The sequence below is a fragment of the Chelonia mydas genome, chromosome 12, assembly GCF_015237465.2.
Source record: "Chelonia mydas isolate rCheMyd1 chromosome 12, rCheMyd1.pri.v2, whole genome shotgun sequence".
NCBI classification, from domain to species: domain Eukaryota; kingdom Metazoa; phylum Chordata; order Testudines; family Cheloniidae; genus Chelonia; species Chelonia mydas.
The window spans coordinates 4,778,868-4,801,128 of NC_051252.2; the positions used below are offsets into that span (position 1 = coordinate 4,778,868).

At 44.9% G+C, this 22,261-nt stretch overlaps 1 protein-coding gene across 3 annotated transcripts in view; it reads right to left on the bottom strand.

Annotated features, from left to right (window-relative positions):
• Positions 1–22,261, bottom strand: part of KIAA0895L (KIAA0895 like) — a 45,071-nt gene that overhangs the window by 15,426 nt on the left and 7,384 nt on the right. For all 3 annotated transcript variants that reach the window (XM_037878150.2, XM_037878153.2, XM_037878152.2), the window contains one exon: positions 12,656–12,799. In XM_037878150.2, coding sequence (XP_037734078.1) covers positions 12,656–12,799 — 144 coding nt within the window. The remainder of the gene's footprint in view (positions 1–12,655; positions 12,800–22,261) is intronic.

Below are 22,261 nucleotides of genomic sequence, written 5' to 3' on the forward strand. Positions count from 1 at the left end.
CAAACTAAGAACTTTCTTTGACAGAGTGACAAGCTTTATGGATGCGGGAACTGGGGGGGGGGGGGGGGGAGAAGAAGGGGAGCAGTAGAACTGGCCACCAGTTCTCACTCAAGTTTTGCCAGTGGGGTTTGAATTCACAGTGGAATTCTGAAAGCTGGCATGGATTCTGGTATCACTGCATGGAAACCCCGCATTATAGTCCCTCTGCTGAATTCTCTTTTTGAGCTGCTTCTAGCTTACATCATTCTTCACTGACAAAAGTCAAATCACCTGCTAGGATCAGAGTTCTCTCTTGTAAGACCAAATCTTTCGGCCTTCGTTTTGCGGTGAGGAAGAGAGCTGTATCCTGGTAGACTGCAGTCTAGGTCCAAGTGCCCTGGACTTAGCTGCGTTACCTCAGGCAGCTCCCTTCCCCTCTCTGCTGTGCCTCAGGTTTCCATTCTGCAAATGGAGGGTGATGACAAATCTATAAAGTACTCTGGGAGTTGGTGATGAAGTTTGCTGTGTGTCATAAGGAAAAAGTGTCATTCAGTCTTTGCAGCAACAGAAACAGAATCTCCACAAAGGAGATTCTGAGACTGCAATGTGGGTCCTTCTAATCGTTAATGGCAGAAGTGCTTTTGTGGTTTTCAGGCGGCTTGTATCAGGTGGCACAGTGATAAGATGTTAGCTTCAGAACGCATCTCTGTCATTCAGAAGCTGCTAAAGCTGGCCACCCCATTTTGGAGTCAAGAATTGTAACCAGTGATTCTGTGTCTGTGATTCAGTAGGAGAGAAATTCTACTTTAAACTCCTGAAATTTCTTCACTTCAAACAGAACGCCGTGTTACATCTGAGCACATTTTTCTACCTTGGTTCTGAAAGTGCCTGGCTGGCCTTTTGGTCCCATCTGCCATTTGTGACCAAACCCACTTCTCCCCATAGGTGAGGCTCCACTGGAGTTCCATCTTGACATCAAACTCTACCAGCACCTTCAAAGAAATGAGGATATTGGTCTGCCTCAAATGCCTTGTGACATTCTTCACTCTTATCCGTTCTGAACAACCACGGTGCTGGGTTTTGGTTTGTGGGATTTTTACTGTAGACAGGACAGAAGTTTTCCAGTTAATGAAGTAACCCAGGCTCACTAGGATCTCATCAGTGTCTTGTGACATTCTTAGTAACTCTGTTTTCTCTGGTAGAGGCCTTAGAGGCTAATCTCTATGATGCACTTGTGAGAAAACCCTTCTTTCCCAGGAACACAGACTCTTCAAACCACTGCAGGCACTAGGTCTCTCAAATGAGCTGCCTCATTTACACCTGTAATAAGTATTTCATCCAGGCAGCCACTAGAACTCTGTCACACTGGGTCCTTTCTGTGCAAAACCACAGCCAGCATGTTGGCCGCCTCATACGGCAGCCTGTTATAATGGCCAATCCATTATGAGAATGCATTACAAGATTTTTAGATTCTTTGTGCGCCATCTGCTGGTGAACTTGAAACAAACATGTGGCCCATTCCTGCTCTCTCTGATGGGAGCAGCAACATCGGCTCACCTAGCTTGGGGAACTTTTGTTCTAAGTCCAGCCAGATATTCCCAATTACCTTACAGTCCCCACAGCCAGAAACATGGCTAGCTTATACTGAAACATACTCTCTGGTGCTGCCCACTCCAAATTTTCCATAGGTGATTGGGCACTTTGGCTCACCAGCTCCCGGGTCAGAGCTTACACACGTTAACTTTGGCCCAGGTGTCTCAGCCTTATAGAAAGGCCAGCACGGGGTGAACACTGTGGCAGATCTAAGACGAACGTTCAAGGACATCAGACAGTGTATTTGCCTTTGTCTGATTAAGCATAAGCCCATTAGCCAGTAACTGATCAATGATGGACCTGTTACAATGAGAACATAGTAATACTGTTCACCTTAGTATTCTTCCTTTACCTTAATTTCCCCACCTGCCACTTTCTTTACATTCTCCGGGTACGTGGAAATGACTTTTTGAGGCCTAACTCATGAACATGTGGGGTTGTTCCCTGTGCTAATGAACTATGCAGAGTCAGGGGGCAATATGGGAAGTGCCCCAAGTGGAGGATTTGGGTCTGTCCTTCTCAAGCAGCCATGCATGCACCAGTGCACGGCCCAACCTCACACAAGCAAAGAACTCCTCCAGTGCCCTCTGGCACTTGTGCCAGTGGCTACACCTAGACCAGAGCCAGAACACAATGCCGGAGGAAGGAAGTCCTCTGCTCATTCAGATTTTGCTTCTGCTTTAATATTTATTTCTTATTCATTGTGCGTGTTACGGTCCCAAACCAGCAGATTCCCCTGCAGGGACTGCTGCCTTGAGCCCCACTTTTATCCGTACTATCTTCCATCTCTCTTGGTCTCCCATTTAGGAGCAATGAGGGCCAAGACATGCAGGCTGTTTGGCCTTGCCTCTGATGAGGCACCCGCATGGCAGGACTTACTACTGGGGAGTTAGGGAGGAACGTACCCTTGTGGCACATTTATAAAGATTGGTTTGGGGACCGAAGGAAATTTGTGTGGGATGCTCTGGGCTCTTGAGGATGTTTGTCTCTCCTATGCTCTTCTTCCTGGGGTCTGCAATGGAGGGGCTGCTCTCTGAAGCCTGCAGGCACATGCTATTTTAACACCTTCATAAAGGGCAAAGCAGTTTCTTGGGGAAAACGAGACTACCAAGTGTGACCCTAAGAGCCCCTCACTGGCGACTGGCAAAGGGTTTCACTGTTCTGTAACAGTAACTCCTGACAGGCCTCACAATCTTCCCACCCCTAGCACATGGCTTACATAGTATTTATCCATACCGGTGGGGTCTTCAAAGAAAGCCAGGGTCACACTGGCCATTAACATTGTTGTGACATATATGTACAAATACCATGTACGATGTTTTGTGTGCATGTGCGTACACCGAAAATACATTCCTAAGAAAGTCTGAATCAAGGGAGGATTGAGAAACAGGTTTCGGCCAGACAAAGGATATATGTTCACCTCTTTGCCTCGGGTCACATGTAAATGAAGCATTGTACGTCCCTTTATCCTGGGGACGAAACAATGAATTTTGGGGGCTATAAGGAGAAGGCAAAAGGAAACTTCTTTGTCCTGCACCTGAGGAAGGAATTGGACAGTGTGATCGCATTCATGAAAACAGGATGCCAACCTGCCCTGGTTGAGAGCACTGTGAAGGACATACAGGTGAGGTAAGGCTCCTTTTAGACAGGTGGTTAGGCTGTAAAAGTTAGGTTTAGTCTTTATAAAGCGTGTATAGGTTTTGTTTTATATGTAACCTTTCTGTTTTCATTATCCTTACTCAATATCTCTTAAATCTTTATCTTTGATAAAAAACTTATGATTGTTTTCACTATAAATATATCTCAGTGCTGTGATGTTATATAGGCTCTGATCCTCAGTTGACTCAAACAAGCTGGTGTGTACGCTGTCCCCTTGGGGATAGCAAACCTGGTATTTCTGTGAGTAATCAGTGACAGGGGCTGGATATTACAGGGGAATGCTTCAAAGGGGTTCATGAACTGGGGTGCACCCACTGTTAAGGCAAAGTAAGGGCTGACACAACCCCAAGATTGTGTGGGTGGCTAGCAGGCTAGTGGCATCAGGGAGCTGACATCCCTTTAAGCACCTGCAAGTCTCTGACTGCAGGCAGGGGGGTAACCAGGGGACTGACGGTACTGGGAACTCCAAGAAAACATCACACCGAGGCCCTGGGAGCCACATGGATCAAGCATAATTGTGTAAAGCCATTTTTCAGAGCATTGTCTTCCACTCTTTGGGTCTGGCTCTCCTTGACCGTCGTAAGCTCCACTGGCTGCAGGGGGGTCACCGGCCAGTACAGACCATGGGTCTCTTTCGCACAGCTTTCTCCAGTACAGCCTGGCTCAGCGGAGTAAACGAGGGTTGGAGCTTTCAGCACGATAATCCACTTCTTTCTGTGGGCGAGCTCACCACACCACTGAGCGCGTCAGATGGGGAAAGGAACTAGAGAGGCAAAGTTGTTACTTCCAATAATGGCGATTTATTGGAAATCCCGTGTTGAACAAGCAATGGTTTGACAGACACTGCAATACAAAGGGAATGATAACAGTAAAACATATTCTGATGAAAAGAACCGACAGCAAACCCACCGGGGTGTCCCAAAACGTCAGTGCCCAGTGACGCATTAGGTGAACTCAGCACTTTGGACTGCAGTGATGGCTGGAGCTGCACGGCACTTACAGTTAAGGTTGCCGGACCATTTCCATTAAAAACCTCCTCTTGCCACTGGTTTTATTTCGGGGTGAAGCTTTTCAGGTTGGAAAGTCAAAGCTTGCCATAGTCCTTAGTGAGGAGAAGCGCCTTTCAGTTTTCCAGCAAAAAATCAACTTCAGTTCAGCTGAGCGATGAGGCTGTAATGATACTTTGCACCTGTGCTGCACCTGCTCTAGGAGTCTCTTGAGTTTCACAGCAAAGCAGAACTGGACTGTGCATGCGTGTGGAATTCCAAGTCCTACAAAAAACACTGTGAGCCAGGTTTCATTCAACGTGCGAGTGTGAACTGAATGAAATGGCACTCTGCGTTAACCAATAGGATATTTTGAGATTAATTCCAATCGCCTTGCTTTCTGAGCTCTTGTGTTGGTCTAGCCAAACTGTCTAGATAAAAGAACCTTAAGGTTACAAAGTGGAACACTCACAAGTTTCGAAATGCCAAAGTTACGGTTGCCCAAGTAACCTTAATTCTGACCCATATATGCTTGTGCGTTATGGTACTACAGTGCAGTCTTTAATTACATGATCACACGCTATTGTTTCCCCAAGGAGTCCTATCTCATTCAGTGCACAGGATGGATGGGGCTCCGGGAATGAGGCAAGGGTCCCATGGATCCCTGACTTGTTCTAATCCAAATTTGTTACTGCAGGACAAATCTGAAGTAAATCCATTAAAGTCAATAAGCTTCAAATCTGCACCAGTCTCGCTGAGAGCAGAATCTACTTCAGGAGCACAGGCGGGACAGTGCGCTGTCATGAGGCTGAGCTGCACTCATTCAATAGAATAAAAATAATTTGTTGCAGAATGACAGAGTGAAAAATAGTTCCTGGAACTTGCACAGAGAAAAGGGTTGATTTCAGTTTGGTTTGGCCACAAGTGTGCACCTCTGCCCTACTACGTTATTTAAAAATAAATGTAGCAACTTCCTTCTTACATTGTGCAATGTCCAACCTGCACCCTGAATCAGTGTCTCAGGACAGCACTTTAAGCATGTTAAATGGGACTTACGCGTGTCCTTCAATGCTGCCCTCACTAGGGATGTTTTCCTGAATCGGGGCTTGAATGAACCTGTGGTCCTGCAGAAACAGCAGCATGTTGTCGTACAGTTAAAGACTGCCTGATCCCCCACTGTCTTCCCTGTATGTCATCATTGACACCTATGCTAAATGGCTGTAAAACACTCCCACGGGGTGAGGGAATAGTTCTGATCTGGCAATGTTTCACTCCACTTTGTATTTATTTTGCACATGTCTACGTGGTTAGACAAGGTGGAGGGCAGTGCAGGGTCAGAACCTATATTATAATGTATATGCACAAGAGGACCGAGTTAAGGGTGCACATGCAAACTTATTGTAGCTATTTCCTGATTTTTAAGGGATTCACTTTGCAACTTTAACATCATTTAACCAAGTTTCTGTCGGATAATCCAGTGTCTCATGCCAGGTCTGTGTGATGGTGAGGGTGTGTTCCACAGCAACACAGCACATTGCTCACTGGGGCTGAGGTCGAGGTAAGATCGGCCAGAGTTAAATGGAATGGAGCCAGAGGACACTGCATCACCAAGGTTGGTCCCCTGCTGCCCATGCAGGGATGTCCCGGTTCAATGCCAGCAGCAGTGTCCTTCTAAGGAAACTTGGTGCCTGCAGTGCAGCTGTTGACTGTGACGCCAGACTCAGTCCTAGCCTGCTCTCCTGCCCATCTGGTGTCCAGTGCACTGTCCAGACACAGCATATTTCTGACACTTATGATCTGCTGTTTTTGTAGGGGGAACTGAGCATGACATTCTCTCATCAGCCTGCAGATCTCCATTGTCAGGCCATCAACAAATGCACAATCCTCCGCTGGCAGGGAGGGGCTGGGCAAGGTGCATATGCGCTGTCCTGTCACTCACAGTTGCTTCTGTATGAAGGAAACAAGGAGGATTGAATTTAGAGCATTAAATCCTGGGAATGCGCAGGAGAATACAAACTCCCCACCCAGGATCAATGTTCTCCTGTTCTAAAAAGAACTGCTTTCCCCCGGGACGGGCAGCCTATGGTGGAACAACAGCTCACCTCTGTGCCAGTCTTCTTCGCCTGCTGAATTCCCTGTTGTTGGCTGAGCAGCTGCAGCTCACACCTTTTCTGGATCAAAAAGCGTGACTCCTCCACAAAAAAATCCTTGTTATCTGAGTGAGCCCAGGATGGCTCTGGCTGGGCATAAGCTTTCATGGGTAAAAAACCCTACTTCTTCAGATGCCTGGAATGAAAATTACAGATGCAGGCATAAATATACTGACACTTGAAGAGAAGGGAGTTACCTTTCAAGTGGGGAACCATTGTTGACAAGGCCAATTCAATCAGGGTGGATGTGGGGTGGGAGGAGGAGATACTCCACTGACCCCTTGCGAGCTGTGTATGCCTCCTACACCCTGCCGGAGTGGCACATAGGGCTGGAATCCCACACAGTCTGTTCACAACCTTAACTGTCCAATTCAACAGGGAAGGGTATTGGGATGCCAGAGAACTGGGTGATGTGTCACCGGACTCCTTGCTGTTTCTAGAAAACAGCTAGTCAATCAGAGCCATTTGAGGGTGCAATATTTACAGCTGAAACCACCTTGGTTATCGAACAGCACAAAGATACTTCCTTTGACCAATGCACCAGGGGCTAAAGCCAAGAGCGAAGCATTCTTTGGTACTCCATGTTCTGGGTATGTAGCAAAGGGCCGCTGCTACCTGTAAAGATGTGCTGGGGAGTTACTGATTGCTGAGGGCTACAAGGCAGGACACAATTCTAGATACTAACATGTCTGAGTTTATTTTGTCAGGAGTCCTGGCTGATCAGTCCCCAAGTGGGGGGGATCCCTGCTTTCTGTAGACTGTACAGAACTGTCCCTACCTCTGGCCCCTATCCTGGAAAGTTTGGGCCACATGAGATTTTTTCCAAGGTGAGGAACCACAGAACAGTGGGAGGATCACAGAAGTGTTAACAAAGCAGGGCTAATAACAGAGTCACCAGCTCTCACAATTTGTTCGAGTGATGGGATTTCAGCCAGCCTGGAGCCAGTCGGCAATGCTGCATGAAGCTCCACCTCCCTATGAATTTCATCCCTGCCTGAGAGAAACCCTCCTCTGACTGACTGCCTTCCCCATTGCCCCACCTCCTGGGCAGGAGCAGCCGATCAGGGCCGATGCAGGAAGCAACCAAGGATATTTCACCACCCCACTCTTCAGGAGCTAAGAGGAGGGTTGCAGCTCAGGTGGTGGCTTGAGTCCAAGCCTGCCCAGCTCTGAGCTCAGGTGGTTAGCCCATGCTGCAGTGTACAGCCTGCTATTTTTAGCCTGCTGTCTTGAGCAGAGCTAGCTCGAGTCTGCCTTTGGGGGCTGGAAGGCAGGCTCCCAGCTGCAGGGTAGACACACCCAGTCAGTCCTGTCCCTCATAAACCAACTGTCTCCATGGGCAAGGCCAGCACAGCGCAGAATGGAACCTGACTGAAGCCCTCTCACACGTCAAAGACCACTTTAGCTGTATTTCATAACAGTGCAATACTCACCAGTATAGACAGGGAGTGGGCGCACCTAGAAGAGTCCTGGGCAGTGTGGGGAGGTCTCTACGAGCTCTCACAACATCACCTCCGCCCTGAGCCAGAACAGAGCCAGACAGGGTCAGGGTCTACGGCCTGAACGACCCTGAAGGAAGTCTTTAATACTCAGCACCAATTGTAGTGCAAAAAGACTTACCAGTGGAATGCTGCTCGACATGCAGGAACCTGCGGTACTCTGCCTTCCCAGATCAGTATATCCCTTCATGCCCAGGGACAGTGGGAGGATGGGAGCTGTGCCCTCACTGCTCTGGCAGCCACTACCATGGCTTGGCCCTTGCAGCCCATTAGGGTTCTCTGCAGTCAGCTTCTCACTGGCCAGGGCAGGGGTGGGGGAGGTAAGAAGCCACCAGCTATATTGGAGCGATTGCTCCCGAAGTAACTAACTCAATCTGGCTTTGCAAATGCTAATCTAGACACTCACAAGTGCTTGATCCAGGATTTAAACCCAGACTTTGCTCTGGTTTAGTCTAGATTAGCATTTGCAAAGGTGTTAACTGCCAATCACCTTGAGTTCCAGCAGGCCCAAACTCCGGTTTAGACACAGCCTAGGTGGGGAGGAGCCCCCTTTGCAGCCCACTTGCAGTCCATCACTGTGGAGTCAGACCAGGCTGTTGGGTGAGACTGGGCTCTGGCTCTAAGACACTATCAGTGGTGCTTCATCAACACTTCTTACTGTGTATACTATTGCTATTGAATGCAGCTCCCCAGGAGACTCCAGAATTGCAGGTGGGGATCTGGCTGGGGACAGACAGCTAGAGGAAACCGCAATTGTGTCCGCACCACGTTAGCTCCCTGCTTCCTGGCTTTCAAGTACTTGAATTTTCACTACAACATTTTGATCATGTTTTAAATTAAATGGTGTGGCTGAGATTCCGTGCTGCCGCTGGCGGAGACCCAGCATGCCTGGCCAGGCCAAAGGAAGGGTGGCCTCCTGATTCTGATCTGTTCTGGGAGCACTCCCCACCCCACTCAGGCAACCCTGGGGGCTTATTTCAGTTATGGCAGCCTCGCCAGGAATACCCCAGCAGGCTATAGCAATGGGCAATATGGCCCCACCCCGACTCCACCTCAGTTGTTGGAGGGGTGCCAGTGTAGGACTATCTAAGGCAGAGCAATGCAGTGCCTGCACTGGGGGTGGGAGGAGGAGATACTCCACTGACCCCCTGCGAGCTGCGTATGCCTCCTACATCCTGCTGGAGTGGCATATAGGGCTGGAATCCCACACTGTCTGTTCACAACCTTAACTGTCCAATTCCATAGGGAAGGGGAGTAGGATGCCAGAGAACTGGGTGATCTGAGGAGCTCCTAAACTCTGCAGCTATGAAAACATACTACTTCAGTTAAAACCCATCTCGGCAAAGAGGACACGAGCTTGCGGAATCTCTGTTCTCCTTTCCACTATCTGGAAAAAGGGGCTGAATAATACTTACTTCCACTATGTCAAAAGGTGATTTTTAGTTGGTTGGGTTTTTTTGCGGGGTGTGGGTGATTAGTGAACCAATGGTTCAGTTTGTGTTGGATGTTCACGTGGAGTCGATAGGAACCTTCTAGGTAAAGGCGTTACCTCTTTGGATCAAACAGCAGAGATCTATGCAGTGGTGCCAGGAGTCCTGGCTTGACACACTGCTCTGATGAACAAGGACAGAGAAATGAGCTTGGAGTATATTGTCTTGAGAAGTAGTAAGAGAAAGGATTGGATCCAAAAGACACATAGTTCATTACCTTCAGGAAATGTAACTCCCAAAACCACCACCAATGTGAGCTAGTTGGTTTGTGATGTGCTTATATGTCCAAAAAACTTGGTCACTTCAGTGACAGAGACATTGGACAGATTAATCTGCAGGACAGTTCATCTTTTAGACCTGCTAGCCTTGGGTGTGTGTAAATGTCACACTCACTGGGATTGTTCCAGGGCCTGTGGTCAAAAGCATGGTAAGGCAATCCAAGACCTATTCTGTTCTGCTACTGGTAAGTACAGCATTCACTAAGGAGTGAGAGTAAATCTTATCTTGCCCAAACACATTCTTGATGGTTGGCCAGTGCCAAACAGAGGAATGGGAGTCATGTCTAATCCAAACTCCTCTTACACCCAAATCTTCAACACCAAGCTACACACTGCCTGATCAGCTACGAAGCAAACATTCTTGACAGACCAGGAGGAACTCTAGCACATAGAGACCCTGTCAGCTGGCTACACCCTTCAATCAGCCTATGCAGATATCTGCACAATCAAATGCTGCTGTTGGTCTGCACATTCTTTATAAAATATTACAAATTGTTTGAATTTCACCCCAGAAGTGAGATAAAGCTCACCAATGTTATCTCTGGGGGGACATGCAGCAGTGAGAGGGGTGTTACTTCATTTAGAGCTCGGTAAAATATTTTTAGGTGAGCGGTGTCATTTCCGCATATTGGAATATGAATTACATTCATAACGTCACATCCACTGAACAAACCCTAGCCGAGACTAGTATTTATTGAAACGAGTTTCCTCCTGCAGTGCTTTCACGCCCCTGCCCCTTGATGCTGAAATTGCTTCTTTTCTCTCTAATTTCCAACCCGTTCCCGATGAGCTGCAGCTCACTGCCCTCTTCCCCTCAACAGTCTCATGCAGCGGTGCAGCTCTGTCACACTCTGACATTTCTCCAGCTTCCAGCACAGTGACGCACGAGCCTGACCACTTGCTAACCAATGTTAATTACAGCTTCACAGATGAAACACATGACTGTAACATATCACATTGAGTGGGCCCTGGTGACTAAAGATAGCAGATCCTCATACGTTTTGTATATGGCATGTATGATACAATATACAGGCTCAGCTATAATGGGTCAGGTTCTTGGGCCCAGTCAAGCTATGCTCAGGGCAGGACTCAGAGTGGGGTAAAGACAAAAGCAGCTTTATGCCATCTTGGTACATGACCAATTCCAGAGCTTCCAGAGGGGAGATTCTGACCCCTGGCACAAATTATGGCAGTAAGGGCTGCCCATGTATGTCCTGCTCTGTAATGGCCCCAAAGGGGCTCTTACCCTGATGACGATTGCTGGTTGAGAGCAATCTCTAGCCACACTCTCTCCTCTCTTCCTGCATGCCTGCTCGTGAGTTCCCAGTGTGACACTGTGGCCCAAAGGGCTAATCTCAGGACGGAAAAAGGAGATTTTTTTACCTTTGTATTTAGCACTGGAGCGACTGCTGCTGGAATAGTGTATTCAGTTCTGGTATCCCTAATTCAAGAAGAATGTTGAAAAACTAGAGAGGGTTCATAAAAGACCCACAAGAATGATTAAAGGATTGGAAACCATGCCTCACAGCAATAGGCAAGGAGCTCAGTCTATTTGGCGTACCAAACAGAAGGTCAAGGGGTGACTTGATTACAGTCTAAGTACCTACATAGAGAACAGAAATTTGACAGAAGACTCTTCAGTCTAGCAGATAAAATTATAACAATGGCTGGAAGCTGAAGCCAGACAAACCCAGACTAAAAATTAAGGCTCAAATTTTTAACAGAGAGAGTAATTAAGCATTGGAACAACTTACTATAGGTTGTGGTGGATTCTCCATCACTAGAAATTTTTAAATTAATATTGGATGTTTGATTTCAGAAATTAATTTTAGAAAAACTTAATTCCTGGAATCAAACAGGAATTAATTCAGGGAACTTCTCTGGCCTGTATTATACAGGTCAGACGAGATGATCACAGTGGTCCTTTCTGTCCTTAAAAATCTGTGAATCTATGCCTGCTACGGTATGGGGCCCAGAGGGAGTGGCGCAGAGCTGAGCTAGCATTATGGCAGCTGAATCCTCAGCAGTCCTTTGAGGGCAGCTTTCTGCACCCTGTGAGCCATGAATGGAGCTCAAGATGGGCCAGTATTGGCTACATTTGGTTAGATCTTTGGCTCCAATATTTAACATGACAGGTTTCAGAGTAACAGCTGTGTTAGTCTGTATTTGCAAAAAGAAAAGGAGTACTTGTGGCACCTTAGAGACTAACCAATTTATTTGAGCATAAGCTTTCGTGAGCTACAGCATCCGATGAAGTGAGCTGTAGCTCACGAAAACTTATGCTCAAATAAATTGGTTAGTCTCTAAGGTGCCACAAGTACTCCTTTTCTTTTTGCGAATATTTAATATGATGAGGAGGTGTATAAACTAAGATAAACATGTATTGTTTTTTGCACGTTTTACAGCTGCCACTGGGCTCAGTGGTGCTCTGGTATAACTCCACTGTAGTCAAGACAAGGGTGCTTGCTTCCACGAGAACTGGATTTAGTCCACAAAGGGTGAAAACTCAACTTGGTAACATTGTGTTTTGGAATCAACAAGTCTGATTTATGTAGAGTTACTCTGGATATCACTTTTACGCCAAAATGCCTTGAGTCTTTCTTATGCCACATTCCTAGAACTGTTTGTGTTACAGTTTGTTAACATCTTCCTGGTTCTGAAGTGCTCAGAAGTGAAAACAATATTTCCAGCTGCAGACACCAGAGCCGTATAGAGAAGTGCTATTAAAACCCTGCTACTCTAGGTGACGCTCCTGCAGCACAAAATTACATCAGATATGTTTGCAGTCACTTCATGTTGCAAGCTCATACTTAACTCGGTGTCCACTCTCACTGCTGGGTTCTAAGAATCATGGGTTCCCAAATTTCTTCCTCTCAGTCAATAGCCATTTTTAATTTTGGCTTTGTCGGTATACATCGCACTTCTGAGTCCATCTCTTTGTTTCCCTATTATCCCTACTGATCTGTGCTAGCAGTGGTTGTGGTGAAGGTGCTTCATAAACAAAACGAAGACAATTATTACCTCTCCCACACAGCCCTCCTTCTGCATGTACTTCCGGATAATAGACCAGATTTGGCATTTGCTCAGCAGTCTTCCACCAGTGGTCACTTCAAAGCGCTCATAAGAGCCATACTTCTCCAGGACGGCATGAATGATCCCAGTTGCCTGCCACACACACATAAAAGAGAGTCAGCCTTTCCCCAAGCTACCTTCTACAGTTTCAAGTGCAGCCTCCATAGCTATACTTAGATCTCCTTGGGCTACGTCCAGTTAAAGGAATACCTGATAAAAGAATCAAATGGCTGACTGCTTTTGATACACAAAGACATTGTATAGTTTTGTATGTTATCTGATAAAGGAATAACAGATAGATAAGAGTTGGTTGGGAATTTTTCAACAATTTTTTTTGGTTTTTGGTCAGAAAATGCTGATTCTTTTGGAAGGTTTCTCAGGTCCAGGATGGAATTTCTGGTCAAAACCGGAGAGAAAGCATGCTTCTAGAATAGCCAGTAGTCCCCTGTGGTTAGGGCACTCACCTGGGATGAGGGAGACCCAGGTTCAAGTCTGATTCAGAGCAGGGATTTGAACCTGGGTCTCTCACATCCACGGTGAGTGCCTAATACCAGTGGGCTAGTGACTATAATGGGTCTCCCGGGCCCTCCGACATATTTTCATGAAAAATGGCTCAGGTTCATCCTGCATTAGAAAGAAAACAAATTCAATCGCAAATGGAATTGTGTTGCAGCCAATAGACAAAAAACATCACGATGCGTGGTACCTGCTATCCCCCTCACTCTAGAGCATGACTAACTGTTTAGTGTCCTTCTGACATGCTAGTCCCGAGCCTTGGCCAAATAAGTCTTTTAACTTTACTGGTCTTTGGAAGTAATGTCTTCACAGCTTAATAGCATAGGCATCGTTTTTTTAGCTCCCTGGAAATGCTTACCAGGAGATTATTTAGGGAATGCTTACCAGGAGGTTGCCTTCTTGCTAGTTTCCAAACAGCCCTGCTCCAGTATTAAATTAAGTCAACTCACGCACACAGTGAACAATCCAATCACTCAATATAGCCCTACAGTAACTATCCCAATAACCAGCTCATCTGTAGTATTCAGAAGTTATTATAGATCAGCCCCATGCTCTTCACTTTTAGCTCTCCCACTTGTAGATCTCAAAGCAGTTGAAGAACAGACACAAATAGCCCCACTTTACAGACAGCATATCCAAGCACCCACATATGAAATGTTTTTTCTCAAGCAATGTCATCTGGTGGATCAGCTATGGGTCTATTAATGCAGTGATCTTGGTTCTGTTCTCAGCTCTGCCATAAATTTTGTGTGACTTTGTGCAAACCACAGGCCACAAGGCTGCTGATGTTCAGAGTCTAACTAAGTCTCAAGGATACATCTGCACTCCAGAATAAACCCCACGGCAACAAGTGGCCTGAGCAGCAGACTTGGCCTTGCAGGGCTCGCACTCTGAGGCTAAAAATAGATGTTTATTCATTCCTGCTCAAAAGGGAACATGGGCTCGGAGATCCTCTCCCCTTCCCTGGTTTCAGAGCCTGGTCTCTAGTCCGAGCAGGAGCATCTACACTGCTAAAACAGCTTTGTAGCACCACCCCTGCAAGCCTGTATCAGTGTAGATGTATCCAAGGTGCCCACCTGGGACCTGATTTCTGGAAGTGCCAAGTACCCACAAGGCCAGCTGCAGTCACTGGGAACTACGACTGCTCAGTAACTCTGAAAAAATCAGACCCAAGCTGTTACAATTGGCTACCTAAATAGTGAAGGGCCCCAAACCAGTGGCCACTTTGGAAAGTGTTGGTCTTAACCTTTTTCTGCCTCCGCTGCTACCGCATCTGAAAAGTGTAAGTAGCATATTTTGCCTGCCTCCCAGGGAAGAGGTTTGAACTGCAGACAATGATTAAGGCCCGTCAGGGGAACCCTAAACTATACAGGAAGGACAGGTCAGGTCAGAGGTGGGGAGTAGCACCTAGCAGATTTCACAGAAATGGAAAAGAAATGTTTTGAACTGACAGGACCTACCAACCCCAAGTCCTAACACTACACATATACTAGTGGCCTCCTGATGAGGAAAAGGGAGTGCATAATGTTGTAGGACACCAGAGAGGCAACCCTCTCCAACAATGCAGTGATAACGGGTGCCTTCAGTTCTGCATGTGTGTCACATCTGTCACAATGGAACAAGAATTAAATAAGCAACTGCTCAACATTACAAATGATTGCTTCTTGGAACAGCTAGTTTTAGACCAAAAGAGAAGAGGCTATTCTTCAATTAGTCCTAAGCAACACACAGGACTTCATATTTCTTGAATCTATAGCAGTGGCAATTATATTATTTAACTATAAGTAAAGTCAACATCCTCAGGGAAGGGATCATAAAACTTTAGGAAGATGGAATGTATGATCCTACTGACTAGCTGTGGCTCTCTTTTTTAAGCCAAAAGGAAGGAATTTAAAAACCATGGTTTGAGCACGTAAACGACTTCTACAACCATAACCACAAGAGGCATGCGGATCTCTCACTGAAAAGGAGGCAAGAGAAGAATAAATGACGTGCTTAACTGGTAAGATTGGAGAGGTTATCTGAGCCAAACAGGTTACCTTCTAACAGTGGATATCCAGCCCAAGTGAAGTGATGGAAAAAGAGAACATAAACTATAACAGCTAAAATGGAATGTCAGAGGAATAATAGGGAATTTGAAGAGCAAACACTCAGAGACATAAGAACAAGAAATTCTTGAAGTGTATTAGAAGCAGGAAGTCTTGTTGACCACCAGAGGTAAAGAAAGCCATTAAGGGGGTAGGGACATTGCAGACAAGTTAAAGGATTTATTTTGTATCAGTCTTCACCATAGATGATGTTAAGAACATAAGAATGGCCATACTGGGTCAGACCAAAGGTCCATCTAGCCCAGTATCTTGTCTTCCAACAGTGGCCAATGCCAAGTGCCCCAGAGGGAATGAACAAAACAGGGAATCATCAAGTGATCCTTTCCCTGTCGCTCATTCCCAGCCTCTGGTAAACAGAGACTAGGGACACCGTTCCTGCCCATTCTGGCTAACAGCTGTTGATGGACCTATCCGCCATGAATTTATCTAGTTCTTTTTTGAACCCTGTTATAGTCTTGGCCTTCACAACACCCTCTGTCAAAGAGTTCCACAGGTTGACTATGTGTTGTGTGAAGAAATACTTCCTTTTGTTTCTTTTAAACCTGCTGGCTATTAATTTCATTTGGTGACCACTAGTTCTTGTGTTATGGTAAGGAGTAAATAACACTTCCTTAGTTACTTTCTCTACACCAGTCATGATTTTATAGACCTCTATCATATTCCCCTTTAGTCGTCTCTTTTCCAAGCTGAAAAGTCTCAGTCTTATTAATCTATCCTCGTACGGAAGCCGTTCCATAACCCTAATAATTTTTGTTGCCCTTTTTCGAACCTTTTCCAATCCAATATATCTTTTTTGAGACGGGGCGACCACATCTGCACGCAGTATTCAAGATGTGCACGTACCATGGATTTATATAAAGGCAATAGAATATTTTCTGTCTTTTTATCTATCCCTTTGTTAATGATGCGCAACATTCTGTTCACTTTTTTGACTGCCACTGCACATGGAGTGGATGTTTTCAGAGAACTATCCACAATCCAAAATCTCTTTCTTGAGTGGTAACAGCTAATTCAGACCCTATCATTTTATACGTATAGTTGGGATTATATTTTCCAATGTGCATTACTTTGCATTTATCAACATTGAATTTCATCTGCCATTTTGTTGCCCAGTCACCCAGTTTTGAGAGATCCTTTTGTAGCTCTTCGCAGTCTGCCTGGGACTTAACTATCTTGAGTAGTTTTGTATGTTGGGGAGTTACCTACTCTTTTCAAGTAATAAATATTAAGTTATCAAAAAAGGAGGTTCTGAAACAAATTTTACAGAGCAGAAAGTCACCAGGACCAGACGGTATTAATCTAGGAATTCGGAATTCGCTTCTGAGGTACTACCAAAAATATGCAATATCCTAAAAAGCAGCAGTTTATATCAGGAGACTGCAGGGGAACAAACATTATACCTATCTTGAAAAACAGTACTGGAGGAGATCCTATGAATTATAGGCTTGGGAGCCTTAATTCAGTGCAAGGAAAACTGGTTAAAACTACACTCGAAGAGAATTATAAAACCAAATAACATATGGTAGAGATGGCACAGCTTCAGCTGCAAATGACAGTCTGTGTCTGAACTATTTTTATTTTTGTTGTGTAGCAACAAAATTGTGGATAAAGATCCAGTTTACAAGATATAAAAAAAAATTGACAAAGAAGCAAAATACATAGTCACGAGGTGAGAGGCAACTACTCAATGCTTAAGAACTTGGCTGAGTGACAAAGATTCTCAGGAGTAGGAACAGATGATCAATTTTCAATACTGAAAGTGAGCACTAGGATATCTCAAGGTTCTGTACTAGAACAGGTGTTTAATATTTATTGTCTGGAATAATGGGAGAGAAATGAGGTGGCTAAAGTTTCAGATAACAAAGGTTGTCATAAAAATAAAGGGAAGGGTAACCACCTTTCTGTATACAGTGCTATAAAATCCCTCCTGGCCAGAGGCAAAATCCTTTCACCTGTAAAGGATTAAGAAGCTAAGGTAACCTCGCTGGCACCTGACCCAAAAGGACCAATGAGGAGACAAGATACTTTCAAATCTGGAGTGTGGGAACAAAGGGTTCGTCTGTCTGTGTTAGGCTTTTGCCGGGAACAGATCAGGAATGCAGTCTCAGAACTTTTGTTAGTTAGTAAGTAATCTAACTAGAAACGCGTTAGATTTCCTTTTGTTTAATTGCTGGTAAAATAGCTGTGCAGGATGGAATGTATATTCCTGCTTTTGTGTCTTTTTGTAACTTAAGGTTTTGCCTAGAGGGATTCTCTATGTTTTGAATCTGATTACCCTGTAAGGTATTTACCATCCTGATTTTACAGAGGTGATTCTTTTACCTTTTCTTTAATTAAAATTCTTCTTTTAAGAACCTGATTGATTTTTCATTGTTTTTAAGATCCAAGGGTTTGGGTCTGTGTTCACCTGTACAAATTGGTGAGGATTTTTATCAAGCCTTCCCCAGGAAAGGGGGTGTAGGGCTTGGAGGGATATTTTGGGGGAAGACATCTCCAAGTGGGCTCTTTCCCTGTTCTTTGTTTAACACGCTTGGTGGTGGCACCACAGGGTTCAAGGACAAGGCAAAGTTTGTACCTTGGGGAAGTTTTTAACCTAAGCTGGTAAGAATCAGCTTAGGGGCTCTTTCATGCAGGTCCCCACATCTATACCCTAGAGTTCAGAGTGGGGAAGGAACCTTGACAAAGGTATATAGGTCAGGCAAGACTAGAAAATTCAGATTGAATAAACACTTAAAATTCAGTCTTACAATGCAAAGTTATGTGCATTGGATGGAATAATTTGAATTATTCATACACTTTACTAGGCTGTAAGTTAACAGTTATCATCCAGGAAAGAGACTTGTGTGTCACTGCAAACAGCTCAATCTGCAGCATCAGTCAAAAGAAGCAAACAAAACATTTAGATGCAGGAAGAATGAGAGAAAATAAAACTGAAGATCTCACAATGCCATGTCATAAATCAACACTTCCGCCCTTGGGATACTGTGCTCACTCTGGTCTCCCTGTCACAAAGCTATAGCAGAAATACGAGTAGTGGAAATGACTAGAGGCTGAAAAGTTGTCTGTATAAGGAAGATAGCAAAGACTGGGGCTTATTAGTTTAGGCTATATCTACACTACACACCTTTTAGCGACACAGCTGTGCTGCTACAGCCATGCCGCTAAAAGGTGCGCTGTGTAGCCACTCTTTGTTGGCAGAAGAGAGCTCTCCCACCGACAAAATTAATCCACCCGCAGCGAGAGGCGGTAGCTTTGTTGGTGGAAGAGCTCTCCCGCCGACAAACTGCTGTCCACACTGGCGCTTTTCGTCGGTAAAACTTTGTCATTCAGGGAGGTGTTTTTTCCACATCCCTGAATGACAAAAGTTTTACCAACGAAAGTGCAGCGTTGACAAAGCCTGAGAAAAGTTGTCTGTATAAGGAAGATAGAAAAGACTGTAAGGTCTCCCATGTAGCCGCTCCGTGCCGATGGGAGAGAGCTCTCACATCAGCATAATTAAATGATCCCCAAAGAGTGGAGGTAGCCATGTTGGCGGGAGAGCATCTCCCGCAGAAAAAGCACTGTCCACACCGACGCTTCTGTCGGTGAAGCTTATGTTGGTCGGGGTGTTTTTTTTCACACCCCTGAACAACAAAAGTTTTACCAATAAAAGTACTAGAGTAGACATAGCCAAAGGCAACATATTAAATCAAAAATGACTTTTTAAAAACCTAACACCTAGCCAATCTGTGGCGCTCACTGCCACAAAAATACGATTGAAGACAAGAGCCAGTATAAGATTCCAAAGAGGATGAGGTATGTATAACAAGAACATCCACAGTTATATCAGACAGATTTAATAATATTTAGGGATCAAAACCATCCTGCTTCAGCCTATATCATCCACTAACTGCTCTGAGTTGGGAAGAAATGTCTCTTATGTGCAGATTACATAATTGTCTGTTGTTATAGAGTTTCTTCCACCTTCTTCCTCTAAAGTACCTAGAACTGGCCATTGTTCGAGACAGGTTGCCAGACTAGATGGTCTGATCCAGTATTGCAGTTCATAAGAAGGAAGAATAGATCTCAGGACTTCCTGGATCCCAGATCAGTGCATGGCCTCCTGGACTAAGAGAGAGTGTGGGGAACAACTCAGAAGCCACAGTTGCCCTCCTTTCGCTAGAACCTAGATGGCCCTAAACCTTTTGGAAATTAGTCTTTACAGGTTGTGGGTGATTCCAAGGACTACAGTTTGTAATTACATGTGTGCAGTGCAACCACTTATCTTCTGAACACTGCTCTGAAAGAGGTATTAATTGTATTTCAGATACACAGTATAAATTTTCAAATCCTCATAACTTGGTCAATTTGCAATCAGTTCTCAAAGGAACACTTTTAACCTGTCTTTTAGGGAGGACTATTTGCATATCAGTTATCAGCCCTTGATCCCTGGCCATCTCAGCACTAAGGCACACAGAAAGTTAAGAGTGTGTGTGTGTGTACGTGTACACAGCACATTTTTTACCTCAGTCTCCTCTCACTCAAATGATTGAATGTTATTTGCTCAATCTTATATACTCAATCACCACGTGTGGTAGAGACCAAGCCTAGAAAATTTCAGCCCATAAAGTGAAAGTTTCAGAAAGTTACGAGCGATCAGAACAGGAGGCTAGGCTGGAGACTGTTATACAACCTTAACTATAGCAGGTAACAACCATCAGCTTCTAGAATACTCACTGAGAAAAAACAGCAGAGTAAAGGTTGCTGCCACCCAGTGGAGCCTTCTGCTCTTAATATCCTTCCCCAAAAAGATAAGAAAAAACAACCCCCAAACTTAGCACTCTACATACAAAAGCCAGGAGACACACTGTTAAGGTGCTGCTTCACACACAAGACAAGCACATCTCCCTCCAGCTCCTAGATGCACCATTAATTCTTTAGGGAGCTGAGCATATTTACTAAAACTACACAGAAATCATTGTAAAAAATCCCCTAATGCATGGTTAGTCTTTAACAGCGACTGTGCCACTGGAAACAGTCGGAGAGGTAACTTGTTGTGTGCAGTGTGATCTGTCAGCCCGCAGCAATCACTCCTCATATCAAGTAAGGAGTTCTTATTTATTATTTGTATTGCAGTAGCAGATACACAAACAAGCGAACCCAGGCAGACACATCATATCTTCCAACAGCACTCTTACTGAAGGAATATCAGAACTCGCAGAAATCATCCTGACCACTAACCACACAAAAGGCCAGCTTCCTCCAAGACACAAATGACTTCCTCCACAAACATTAACAGCCTCCCTCAGAACACCATCCTCACCACCATGGATGCCACTGCCCTAAACACCAACATCCCTCAAAATGACAGCATCGCTGCTTGTCTCAAATATTTACAAGACAACGGACATCCGTCAGATAGCACCCCAGATACATGGCCGAACTCATTCATTTCATCCTCAACCGTAACAATTTTACATTAAACAAACACTTTGTCCAAACCAGGGGAACAGCCATGGGTACTAGGGTAGCTCCCCAATATATCATCCTCTTCTTGGGTTCTTCTTGAAGAAGAATTTCCGGACAAATGCACCATGAAACCAGTGATATACCTGAGACACACGGATGATATTTTCATCCTCTGAACAAATGGCTTAAATTCCCTCCTAGATTTCCATCACAATTCCGACAATCACCACCAGTCCATTAAACTCTCTCTGAAACACTCCCACACCAGTATCAACTTCCTGGACACCCCCACCAGCTTCAACAATGAAACCCTACAGATAATTATGTACAAGAAACCCACAGATCACCACATCTACCTTCACAGATCCCTAAATACACCAAGAAATCTTATCTACAATCAGTTGCTAAAATACCACAGAATATGCTCCAAGGAGAAAGTCTGGGATATACACCCTAACACACTTCAAAACACCTTAATCAAACAAGGATGCTCCACCAGAGAAGTAGATTGCATCATGGAATGGGTCACCCAAATACCCTGAGAGAACCTGCTTTGGTACAGAAATAAAACCCCTTCCGACTGCACACCCCTAGCTGTCACCTACCACCCCACACTGGAACCTATACAGGATATTATCAAACTACTACAACCCATACTTGATGGGGACCCCATCGTGAAAAGAAGAATCCTGAATTCACACTTCTCGCCTTCAAACAACCCCAACCCTCCAAGCTCATTATCAGAAGGAAGTTCCCCACACCAGAACACACCAACTCAAAGCAGCACTAGACCCTCCCAGAACAACAGCTGCAAAACCTGTAGACGTATCATCACTGCTACAATGATCTACACTCCCCACAACACACCTTTCAAGATCTGTGGGCCCTCCACATGCCTAACACAACATGTGGGGTACCTCATCCAGTGCACTCAATGCCCCACAAACAACTATGTGTGTGAAACCAGACACTCACTATACTCTCCATGAACTCACACAGGAAAATGATAAAAGACAAAACACCCTGTCACCTGAGGGTGATCACCTTTCACAAAGCAATCACTCTATGTCTGACCTACGAGTACTCATCCTCAAAGGAAACCTGCAAATCACTTTCAAATGATGAGCCTAGGAGCTTAAATTCATAACGCTGCTAGACACTAACAATCATGGACTGAACAGAGACACTGGATTTATGGATTTACCCTCTCTTTTTGTGCTATGACTGCAGAAGTGTTAATGGGCCATACTACCTTGAATGGTCCCTTAAAATAGGGATAACAGAAACATGGTGGAATAGTAGTCATGACTGGACTACAGCTATTGAAGGGTATGTGCTGTTTAGGAAAGACAGAAATAAAGGTAAAGGTGGTGGAGTAGCATTGTATATCAATGATGAGGTAGAATGTAAAGAAATAAGAAGTGATGGAATGGATAAGACAGAGTCCGTCTGGGCAAAAATCACATTGGGGAAGAAAACTACT